We start from the raw sequence: 12,162 nt of genomic DNA on the forward strand, positions 1-12,162 counted from the left end.
TGATACGCCAAGGTTGCGGGTTTGATCACCAGTCAGGGCACATGCAAGAACCACCCAAGGTAAGCAGACCAACAAACAATCTTTCTTTCTCTCTCTCTTTCTCTGTCTCTCTCTCTCTCCATTCTTTTCTTTTTCAAATCAATAAAAATTTAAAAATAATAACGCCCTGACTGGTGTTGCTAAGTGGTTAGAGTGCCAGCTGGCCCAATAAAGGGTAACGGGTTCAATTCTTGGTCTGGGGCATGTATCTGGGTTGCAGGTTTGCTCCCTGCTCCTGGTCAGGGCACATGTGGGAGACAACCAGTCCATGTGCCTCTCTCACATCACTGTTTCTCTCTCTCTTTTTCTTTCTCTCTCTCTCTCCCTCCCTTCTACTCTCTCTGAAAAGCAAGAAAAATATACTCAGGTGTGAATTAACAAAAAATAAAATAATAGTAAATAAATATAGCCAAATATAATAAATACTAGAGGCCTGGTGCATGAAATTCAATGCACGGGAGGGGGGTCCCTCAGCCCGGCCTGCACTCTCTCGCAATCTGGGACCCCTCGGAGGATGTCAGACTGTGGGATCAGGCCTAAACTGGCAGTCGGACATCCCTATAGCAATCTGGGACTGCTGGCTCTTAACTGCTGGCTGCCTGCCTTCCTGATCACCCCTAACCACTCACCTGCCTGCCTGATCACCCCTAACCACTCTGCCTGCCTGATTGCCCCTAACCACTCTGCCTGCCTGCCTGATCATCCCTAACTGCTTGCCTGCCTGCCTGATCATCCCTAACAGCCTCTTCTGTCCTGATAGCCCCTAACCCCTCTGCCTGCCTGATCACCCCTCACCCCTCTACCTGCCTGCCTGATCACCCCTAACTGTTCACCTGCCTGCCTGATCACCCCTAACCATTCTGCCTGATCACCCCTAACTTTTCACCTGCCTGCCTGATCACCCCTAACCACTCTGCCTGCCTGCCTGATCACCCTTAACTGCTTGCCTGCCTGCCTGATCACCTCTAACCACCTCTGCCTCAGCCCTCACCACTGCTGCTTTGTCTGGAAGGACATCCGGAAGGACTTCCGGAAGGTCATTCAGCTGTCCAGTCTAATTAACATATTATGCTCTTATTATTATACATGATCAGGTGCTTACTCGATTTGTTATTTTATTCAAGGGAACGTCTTTCGTTGATATTTTGCTGGGCAGATGAGTGGCAGGTGTGAGGAGCCAGGGGATCCGTAGTCCATCTTTCTGCGTTAGGTGCAGGTGGGCTGCTGTGGATGACCTGCCCAGGCTCCAGGCTCCTCACACAGATGCAGGCGTTCCAGGCACGCCCGGACCCCTTCACTCTTCCTAATCACCGAATGACTGCAGCCCTGACAAAAACTCATTTGAGCCCACTTATTCCCTTAGAAGTGGGGGAACTCTGGCAGGATTGAAGGAGAGCCCCTTTCAACGCAGAATAATCAGACCCATCTACGCTGTGGCGTTGGCGGGATTTATTTACTGGCGCTGATGATTTTTTAAAGGAACTCTGTCAGGAAGACTGCGAGATCAATGCCAGTGAAATATTTTGTTTACAATTCAACCTCCATTTCCCCTCGACTTGGGGACTTTAATACCTGTGGCAGCTCCTTCTACCTCTATTGATCTTGTTGGAAATTAAAAGGGCAACTAAAAGCAATTGAGTGAGGTCGCCCAATATTCCCATCCAGGGCTGCGTGGTTAATTACATCACGGTGCGCTGTTTGCACAAAATGAAACTTCACCTCGATACTTGCCTTTATTTAAATTAGAATCCCATTGGAAAATATTAATAAATCCTGATAGGAGCTGGTTATGTTTGATGCTGTAGGTCTCCACAGTCCTCTGACGTGTAAGTCGTAAATTACTTCTGCGAATAATTCAGCCAGCAAGTGAGTGAGGGGGCGTCACAGGCCCCTGTGCCCCTTGCAAAGCAAGGGCACCGATGCCAATTCTCTGTGGAAAGAACTTCCCTGTAGTGGTTGGTCTTCTATTAGAGCTCTGGTACTCTCAGGGCGTGCTGTGCGTCCTGAATATTTCACACGCCAGTGAGAGGCAAAGACAATCTAGTTTTGCCTAAACTTGTGTATCTTCCTTAACAAGATCCATTTCCAGTCTCTAAATGTTTCCATTTAGTGCAGATCCTAGCGCATAGTTGACAATCATCTTGCCTCAAACAACTTGCCATTTAATGAGCACTTATTATGTGCCAGGCACGTTATACATTAAAATAGAGGCCGAGTGCGTGAAATCACACGAGACCCAGGCCCAGCATGCCGCGGGACCCAGCGTCAAGTTCCTCCTGGTGACCGGTCTTTGGTCGTTATGGCATTATGACCACTGGGTTTTTATTATATAGACTAGAGGCCAGATGCACAAAATTCATCCCTCAGCCCAGCCTGCACCCTCTCCAATCCAGGATCCCTCTCATAATCCGGAACCACTGGCTCCTAACTGCTCACCTACCTGCCTGCCTGATGCCCCTAACTGCTCCCCTGCCTGCCTGATGCCCCTAACTTCTCTCCCCTGCTGGCTTGATGGCCCTAACTGCCTAACTGCTCTCCCCTGCTGGTCTGATACCCCAAACTTCCCAACTGCTCCCCCCTCCTGGCCTGATCCCCCTAGCTGCCTATCTGCTCTCCCCTCCTGGCCTGATCACCCTGCCTAACTGCCACCTTCTTCCTTCTGCCTTCTCATGCACGGCACCAGCCTTCTCACCTCCCTTCTGCCTTCTCGTGCATGGCGCCTGCCTTCTCCCATGACACCGGCCTTCTCACCTTCTCCCTTCTGCCTTCTCCCATGGCGCAGCCCACCCTCAAGTTGCCTCAGGCTAGTCCCACCTTCTCCTGGCACCTCCCTGCTTCCCCCTGGTCTCCGGAGCAATGCCCCCCAGCACGCATAGAAGCTAATAAAAAGCCAATATGCTAATGGTCCAGTCGTGACCCATTATGGCATCCCAGCTCATTTGCATATTATATATATATTTTATTTGCAAAATATCATGTCAAACGGGTGTTATTATCTGTATAGTCCAGGTGAGGGACTTAGATTATGGTGTGTGTCCCAAGTGACAGAAAAGTATGTCAATGAACTGGTTTGTGTGAAGCTTGACCGGCCACTCAGCCAGGATATCGCGGTTGCATCTGTCTAGCCACACATTGTTTTCATATTCTTTACGGTTCTTTCGAATAGAAGGCTGCTCCATGCCAGGCACAATCTGCCAAAACTTTGTAGAGAAAGCAGTGATTGGGGTTGAGGTTGCTGAGCTCAGGGTCAGAGTTCTATGATCAAAGAGACAAAAAAAAATTTCCTCGTTTGCCTGGCTGGCTGGTGTGGCTCAGTGGGTGAGTGACTCCCTATGAACCAGGGTTCACTTCCCGGTCAGGGCACATGTCCAGGTTGCAGACTTGATCCCCAGCGTGGGGCATGCAGGAGGCAGCTGATCAATGACATTTCTCTCACATCATTGATGTTTCTCTCCCTCTCCCTTCCTCTCTGAATTCAATAAAAATATCTTTAAAATTTCCCTCTCTTCTTTTTTTAACTTTGCTGTTAAACATTAAATGCACAAGTAAGTGCAATTTAAAAAGACAACCTATATTTTGGTTAAAGTGGTTTCTTTGAACGTATAGATCATTTTGGGTCCAGAACGTCTTAAAAATTGGGTAATGTTCTTTATATAAACGCCGTTTGCCACCCGTTGTGCCCCATATATGTCCTCTACGAATTCTACTTGCCTCCGAGCTCTGTTAATGTCCATCATACTCTATATCTTGCACTAACAGCTGCCAGGCCGGGAATTGTAGACTTTTTAACATCGTGGGGACAGGCACTTACTTACTCAGTGAAATATGCACTGATAAGACAGTGAGCTCTGATTGTGCCGTGAATAGCCCGTTTGTCCCGACATGTTACTGAGAAATCCTGGGAATGAGTAAATCAAGCCCAAAGTGAACGTCTTTAAGATACACAATCTTGCTGTTCAATTTAATGCAAGGCAATTATTAAAACAAAGCATTCAGCCCTAACCGGTTTGGCTCAGTGGATAGAGCGTCGGCCTGCGGACTGCAGGGTCCCAGGTTCGATTCCGGTCAAGGGCATGTACCTTGGTTGTGGGCACATCCCCAGTAGGGGGTGTGCAGGAAGCAGCTGATCGATGTTTTTCTCTCATCGATGTTTCTAACTCTCTATCCCTCCCATTTCCTCTCTGTAAAAAAAATCAATATAATATATTTTAAAAAAATAAAACAAAGCATCCATTATACATTACACATACTCAAGGGCGTGTTTATAACAGTCAGGATGTTCCCCTCCCCAGTACATCCGTGCAGTGCTGCACACAAAATATTCTCACTTTCTTTAAACGATGACGATTTAGCACCTGCAGGAAGCGAGATGCAGTAGCGTGTGCGTCTGTTATTTAATCTGCGGAGTCGTCAAATATGTTCGTTCTTCATTTTCTGTGACTTTAAAGAAGGGATGATATTTGTTTCCTCCCAGATTTAAATGGATACGAAACCATAATATTGAAAACCAAGCTCAGCAAAATGCTAAGTGCTGGGAAAACACCCACAGAAATCACTGCAAAGCACAACCCAGCTGCTCAGGAGGCCTCGCCTTGCTCTCCCCTCCGCATGCTCCTCCAGCTGAAATCCCTGCACGTGCAGCCTGAAACACTGGGAACCCCGCCTTCCGGGGAGACACCTCGCTGTCACTCAAACGCTGCATCTATTTTTAGTACACGGCACTAATTTTTTTGCGGGAAGTTATCAGGACAAACTACTGGTGTGTAACAACAAAATACCTAGCGAGGAGTGAAAGAAGCTGTTTGAAGGGCATTGATGTTTGTTTCTGGAGCGAATAGAAAAGGTTTGGTGCCCAGGCTCCTGGTGCCGCCCGGTCCCGGGATCTGCTCTGATGGCCCTGCCTCCGCTGGTATAGGGCCCCTGCTCTGTGCACAGCCAGTCCAGCTCTGCATGACAATCTCTCCCAGCAGCACGAGCCACTGGCTCAGAGATGAAACATAATAGAATGACTAGGAAATGAGCAATACGGAGCAAATTGTTTTTTTTTTTTTAAAGATATTTTTATTAGTTCCAGAGAGGAAGGGAGAGGGAGAGAGAGATAGAAACATCAATGATAAGAGAGACTCATTGATCAGCTGCCTCCTGCATGCCCCACACTGGGGATTGAGCCAGGAATGTGCCCTGACCAGAATCAAACCCAGGACCCTTCAGTCCGCAGGCCGATGCTCTATCCACTGAGCCAAACCAGCTAGGACTTCATTTTATTTTTATTTTTTTAAATATATTTTTATTGATGTCAGAGAGGAAGGGAAAGGGAGAGAGACTGAGAAACATCAATGATGAGAGAGAATAATGGATCGGCTGCCTCCTGCACGCCCCACACCGGGGATTGAGCTGGCAACCCAGGCCTGTGCCCTGACCAGGAATCAAACCCTGACCTCCTGGTTCATGGGTTGACGCTCACCCACTGAGCCAGGCCGGCCAGGCTGGTTTTTCACTCCAGAGGCCACGTTCCCGGTTGCATGTGGCCACATTCGGCAGCGTCCCACCTAGAGAGGCCCTGGCGCCTGGACGGGGCAAGTCCAGCTCCCTGGGGCCATCTCATGTCCAGAAGCTCGGACCCTGCTCCCTGAGGCGTGGGGTTCATGGTCTCCCTGTGTCAGAGCAGGTCCCAGACCACGGCTCCAGCCTCTCCTCCTGCCACACACAGGGCAGGGCAGGGGGCCCGCTGAAGGAGCAGGTGCCCCCGAGAGCAGCTGGGACGGGAGGAGCTGGGGCCCTGAGGCCTGGGCTCAGCTCCTGTGGCCTCAGCTCAAGGCTCCCACCTGAAGGCCAACGCCCGGCTCCTGGTCCAAGAGGGGGCAGCACAGCCGGCCCCGAAACGAGAGAGAATTCACAGCGATTCCGCAGGGAGGAGCTGAGGCTGCTGGTTAGAACATGGAGCCGGGTTTCCCGGTGGTTTCCCGTTTCCTTCCCCCTTAGACCTGGCCATGGAGTCTCATTTTCCTCAGAAGCCCCTTCCCTAGCGGAGCTGGTTTCTGCTTCTATCGCTAGTGACTCCTGATGTGGATTCAACACGGTCAACGCCTCGTGTTCCTTTCTGAAAGGAGCGTGTGGGGCCTCTCTCTGCCCCTGGTGGCAGCTGTGAGCGCGGGGAGCCTGCTTTCCCTACTCACCCCGAGCTCCACGCGTGGCCCTGGATGCGAGAGGGGAGAGATGCTTTGGGAGCTGAGGAGAGTAGCTCTTCCCTCGCCTGAAGCTGGGAGGATATGATTCGAAGCTTCAAAAGGTAAATCCGGCCCTGGCTGGTGTTGCTCAGTGGCTAGAGCATCAGCCAGCAGGCTGAAGGGTCCCGGGTTCGATTCCAGTCAAGAACGCCTGCCTGGGTTGCGGGCTCGATCCCCAGTGTGGGGCGTGCAGGAGGAAGTCGATCCATGATTCTCTCCTCATTGATGTTTCTCTCTCTCTCCCTCTCCCTTCCTCTCTGAAATCAATAGAAACATATTAAAAAACAGAACAAAACGGTAAATCTGATAAAGTGCTAAACTGAGAATGTTATCCAACTCCCAACTTTATATCTTGTTTAGAAAAAGGCATGTACAAAAACATGCAATATTGTTCTGTTTCATTACTACAACATTTCCTTTAGAAGTATTGTTTTATCAAAATATTTTAAAGAGCCCCAGCTGGTTTGGCTCAGTGGATAGAGCGTCAGCCTGTGGACTGAAGGATCCCAGGTTCGATTCCGGTCAAGGGTACATGCCTGGATTGTGGGCTCGATCCCTGGTAGGGGCCGTGCAGGAGGCAGCCGATCAATGATTCCCTCTCATCATTGATGTTTCTATCTCTCCCTCTCCATTCCTCTCTGAAATCAATAATATATATTTTTAAAAAATATTTTAAAGGCTTGAACTTGAGAATGCTAGTCCCTATAGATTAGAACATTTAAGTTTGATAAGCTGTGATTGAACTGTGTGCCCTGCCTGACAATGTACCACGATGCTGATACACTTTTAATGGACAACTATTTCCGTCTAAAGAGGAGGAGTACTTGCAAATGTCCATTGTTGCAATAAAGATCATTGATGTTCCCTGTCTTTCTCCATTCTTAAAGGTACAGTAAACCATATAACCATCTTGGCTTCCTTTCTTCTAACTGAAATAAGGAGTTTTAAAGGTTTGCTTTTGTATAAATGATCATTTCCTACAGCGGTTCCTATAATTTATGATACTTACAAAGAAAACTTTCAATTATTTTATGTTCCTCTGAGAGGAACATTTAGTTTTGAGTGTTGTAAATCCCATGTAAATGTTTTGGTTGTAATGTGAGCGAAATTCATCTTATAAAGTAATTGGTGAGAACTCTCACTTATCTTTTTTAAAAATGTATTTTTATTGATTTCAGAGAGGAAGGGAAAGGGAGAGAGAGAGAGAAACATCAATGATGAGAGAGAATCATGGATCAGTTGCCTCCTGCACGCCCTTCACTGGGGATCAAGCCTGCAACCCAGGCATGTGCCCTTGACAAGAATCAAACCCAGACCCTTCAGTTCACATGCAATGCTCTATCCACTGAGCAACACCAGCCAGGGTGGAACCCACTTATCTTAAACTACATACACTGTGCCCTGGGAAAGAGATCGCTTTCTTCTCAAAGGACAGCCTTTAAGGCACCTGCAGATGGTTTCCTGTGCCCGCTTCCCCACAGCTGGCGGGTTTCCTGGATCCCACATCCATCTTCTCCTGGCTCCGCGGGCCTGTTGGAAACACCCCCCCCCCCCCCCCCCGACAGTGCATCTCAGACATGTCCCCGAAGCTTCCCTCTCACCTCGGTGTAAATATCCTATTTGCTCAAGTGCTTTTTCTAAAATATATCTCTATAATAATAAAAGAGTACTATGCTAATTAGACCGGACGTCCTTCCGGATGACTTTCCAGATGAAGCCCGGGTTCCGGGTGCCAGAGGGAAGCCAGTGCCAGCAGCCAGGGAACGGAAGCCTACTTTTGCATGAATTTTGTGCACCAGGCCTCTAGTATATATATATATTTATTGATTCCAGAGAGGAAGGTAGAGAGAGAGAAATAGAAACAACAATGATGAGAGAATCACTGATTGGCTGCCTCCTGCACGCCCCCTACTGGGGATCAAGCCAGTACCTGGGCATGTGCCCCAACCGGGAATCGAACTGTGACCTCCTGGTTCCTAGGTCCACGCTCTACCACTGAACCACGCCAGCCGGGCTGTTCAAGTGTCCTTTAGGTGAGGGTAGGATAACTGCGTTATCCTGAACACAAAAGCATGCTCGGTTGGAAACGCCCGAGTAGAACCACCCTGACCCACCACCCTCCCTTGGCTTGGGCTCTGCCCTGGGAGAGGTGCTCTGTGTCTCTGACAATTGTGGGAGGGACCAGACCAGAGACAAAGAGCCCCTGCTCCTCCCTGGGCCGCCCCACCCTCACACCGAGTTTCACTGCCCTTCGCCTGCCCCCTCAGGAGGCAGCCTGCGCCTGCCTTTGTGTATGAAGCTCAGCTGTCTCCTCCTTTCCAGGCTCCTGCAGGCAGTGGCCACCTGTTCTGCAAAAGCCACCACTTACTGGACTGTTTCTCAGAGAGTCGAGTTTTCTTTGTGTAGTTGTGTGTGTGCATGTGCATGTGTGTGTGTGTGTGTGTGTGTATTTCTGGTTACAGGGTCTTCTTGTCTCCATTCCTATTTTTAGTCACAGATATATTTTTAAAGGAGCAATATTTTCCACTGATGCATCTATAGTATTCAAGGAGAAATGTCTCTCTTCATATTATTTTAATATGTTGAATATTAAAGCTGCAGAACAAATATCACAAAGAATATAAAATTTAAAAAAGAGAGGTACTGCATACACACATTCATTCCAAACTTGGTAATTTATTCAGAATAACAGACGATGGCCCTGCAGTGACTAAATGTACATAAGCTCCCTCAGTGCCCACTGGGCCCGGGCTTACCCTCGTGGCCCTGATACAGGGAACATAAGAAAAAAACCCACAGGGAGTTTGTTTTAATAGTTACAGAGCATTGAGCCCCCCTACGTTATCTATCAAGAAATAAAATTAATTTTACATGATGGACGCTTTTTTAGAGTTTTGTGGGGTTTTTTTATTTTATGAGAATTCCAGGTCGAGGGAGAGAGGATTTAAAAAGATATGGGACAGGCAAGCAGGGAGCACGGCCACCAAATCAATAGGCTTTAAAAACCAATTAGTTCTTCAATCTGAACCACGCAGAGGGGTGAACAGGGCTGTGACAGCCAGAAGTGATGAAAGTAGAGAGAATGATTGCGTCCAGCAGAGCCTTAGAGGTGGAACGTGAGACCGGCGCGAAGAAAATCCTGCAGCTCACAAAATGATTTGTCATCGGGGCGATTAATTTCTAGTTTCTAATGGGTTTTGTTCCCACGCCTTTGCAGTAATACATTCATTTCATGCCCAATTTGCATCGGAGCTGGCCACAGAATGCCTGAGGAGATAACGCGGGGCCGTATTTCATCTCATCTCGTGCGCCCTGTCCCGTGACACTCTGTAAACCTGCAGGGACACAGCCAATATCACGATAAAGAGCGACTGGCAAAGGGTGCGCCGCGAGAATGTTTAAAACACACGTCGCCAAAACCGGTTTGGCTCAGTGGATAGAGCGTCGGCCTGCGGACTGAAGGGTCCCAGGTTCGATCCCATCAAGGGCATGTACCTGGGTTGCGGGCACATCCCTGGTGGGAGATATGCAGGAGGCGGCTGATCGATGTTTCTCTCTCATCGATGTTTCTAACTCTCTATCTCTCTCCCTTCCACTCTGTAAAAAATCAATAAAATAAATTAAAAAAATAAATAAATAAATAAAATAAAAATAAAAAATAAATAAAACACACACCTGACTTTGTGGACAGGGGACCTGGTCTCTTTCCCCTCAGACTGTCACATAGAAAATCACCACAGCCTGCACAGCAGCCGACACAGCAGCCAACACCACAGCCAACACCACAGCCAGCACAGCAGCCAACACCACAGCCAACACAACAGCCAGCACAACAGCCAGCACAACAGCCAACACCACAGCCAGCACAACAGCCAACACCACAGCCAACACAACAGCCAGCACAGCAGCCAGCACAGCAGCTAACACCACAGCCAACACCACAGCCAACACAACAGCCAACACAACAGGCAGCACAACAGCCAACACCACAGCCAACACAACAGCCAGCACAGCAGCCAGCACAGCAGCTAACACCACAGCCAACACCACAGCCAACACAACAGCCAACACAACAGGCAGCACAACAGCCAACACCACAGCCAACACAACAGCCAACACAGCAGCCAGCACCACAGCCAGCACAGCAGCCAGCACAGCAGCCGACACAGCAGCCAGCACAGCAGCTAACACCACAGCCAACACCACAGCCAACACAACAGCCAGCACAACAGCCAACAACAGCCAACACCACACCCAACACAACAGCCAGCATAACAGCCAGCACAGCAGCCAGCACAACAGCCAACACCACAGCCAACACAGCAGCCAGCACCACAGCCAGCACAACAGGCAGCACAACAGCCAGCACAGCAGCCAGCACAACAGGCAACACAACAGCCAGCACAACAGCCAGAACAGCAGCCAACAGAACAGCCAGCACAGCAGCCAGCACAGCAGCCAGAACAGCAGCCAACAGAACAGCCAGCACAGCAGCCAGCACAACAGCCAGCACAGCAGCCAGCACAGCAGCCACACAGCAGCCAGCACAACAGCCAGCACAGCAGCCAGCACAGCAGCCACACAGCAGCCAGCACAGCAGCCAGCACAACAGCCGTGCTGTGTGAATGAATCAAATGATGCCTATTTTTGTTATATCAGCAAAATAACATATATATTTTTGTGGTTCCCCAGAATTTTAGTAATTAGTTTATGTGCCATGAGATGAAAAATGTTAAAGATTGCTGCAATAACTCGGCCAGTGTTGCTCAGTGGTTGAACATCTACTTATGAACACGCCTGGGTTGCAGGCTCAGTCCCCAGTAGGGGGTGTGCAGGATGCAGCTGACCAGTGATTCTCATCATTGATGTTTCTATCACTCTCTCCCTCTCCCTTCCTCTCTGAAATCAATTAAATTAAATACATTTTTTAAAAAGAAAAAGAAAATTGCTGCAGTAAAGCATGGGCGAGAGCTGCTGTAGGCTTTCACCAAAGAGGGCCGTTGCTTTCACACACTTAGCTGGACCTGCTCAGAGAGGGTAGATCTGCGTTACTCGTCTCAGTTTGAATCAGTCCCCAAACATCAGGGAGGCGACCGTCGCTGCTGTTACGCACATCACTGAGTGGCCCACAGTAGAGAACATGGCACCAAACTTCCTCCTCTTTCCGGTGTATTCCATCTGTCAGAGCGCGTTCCTCCTTGAACCCTGCTCACTGTACTATTGTTGGAAGCACTCGCTGTTCCATCCTGCCTACTCATCCACAGACCCTGATCCTGCCCTACTACGCCAACTGCTGGATCTGAGCCCCTCTGCCAGGGGCTGGACCTTCTTGGATGCCGCATGGTAGACAGAAAAACCATGAGAGGTCATCCTATATAATAAAAGCCTAACATGCTAAGTGTCCGGCCATCTCATCATCCATTCAACCAATCAAAGCATAATATGCTAATGATATGCTAAGGACGCTCAACCCCATGTGCCAGGGGGCAGATGCTCCGACCAGGATGTTAGCTTGCTGCTGGGGTCTGGCTGACCGGGACCGAGTAAGACAGGCCGGACACGCCCTGGAGCCCTCCCGTGGCCCCTCCCTGGCTGGCCAACCTCCTGTGTCTCTCCCAGGCCCCGATAGTGCACCGGTGGGGTCCCTCAGCCTGGCCTGTGCCCTCTCACAATCTTGGGCCCCTTCAGGGGATGTTGGAGAGCTGATTTTGGCCCGATCCTGCAGGCCAGGCCAAGGGACCCCACTGGTGCATGAATTCGTGCACCAGGCTTCTAGTGGATATATAAGAGAGTCTGTAATGTGGAAGCCAGTAGCCATGTAGCCATTGCTAACAAGGAGCCATTAGACGAAGCCATTCTCCAAAGTAAAGTCCTATTTAGTAGGTAGCCACACACC

The 12,162-nt window shown here is 49.3% G+C and overlaps 1 protein-coding gene across 1 annotated transcript in view; it reads left to right on the forward strand.

The window, feature by feature from the left end:
• LOC139011548 (streptococcal hemagglutinin-like) overlaps positions 1 to 11,569 on the forward strand; it is a 37,028-nt gene extending 25,459 nt beyond the window's left edge. Inside the window, exons 4-5 of the mRNA XM_070417044.1 lie at positions 9,994 to 10,887; positions 11,531 to 11,569. Coding sequence (XP_070273145.1) covers positions 9,994 to 10,887; positions 11,531 to 11,569 — 933 coding nt within the window. The remainder of the gene's footprint in view (positions 1 to 9,993; positions 10,888 to 11,530) is intronic.
• The last annotated feature ends 593 nt before the right edge of the window (positions 11,570 to 12,162 follow it).

Source organism: Myotis yumanensis, unplaced genomic scaffold, assembly GCF_028538775.1.
Source record: "Myotis yumanensis isolate MYYU_CA2020_CCGP unplaced genomic scaffold, mMyoYum1.0.hap1 SCAF_5, whole genome shotgun sequence".
NCBI lineage: Eukaryota > Metazoa > Chordata > Mammalia > Chiroptera > Vespertilionidae > Myotis > Myotis yumanensis.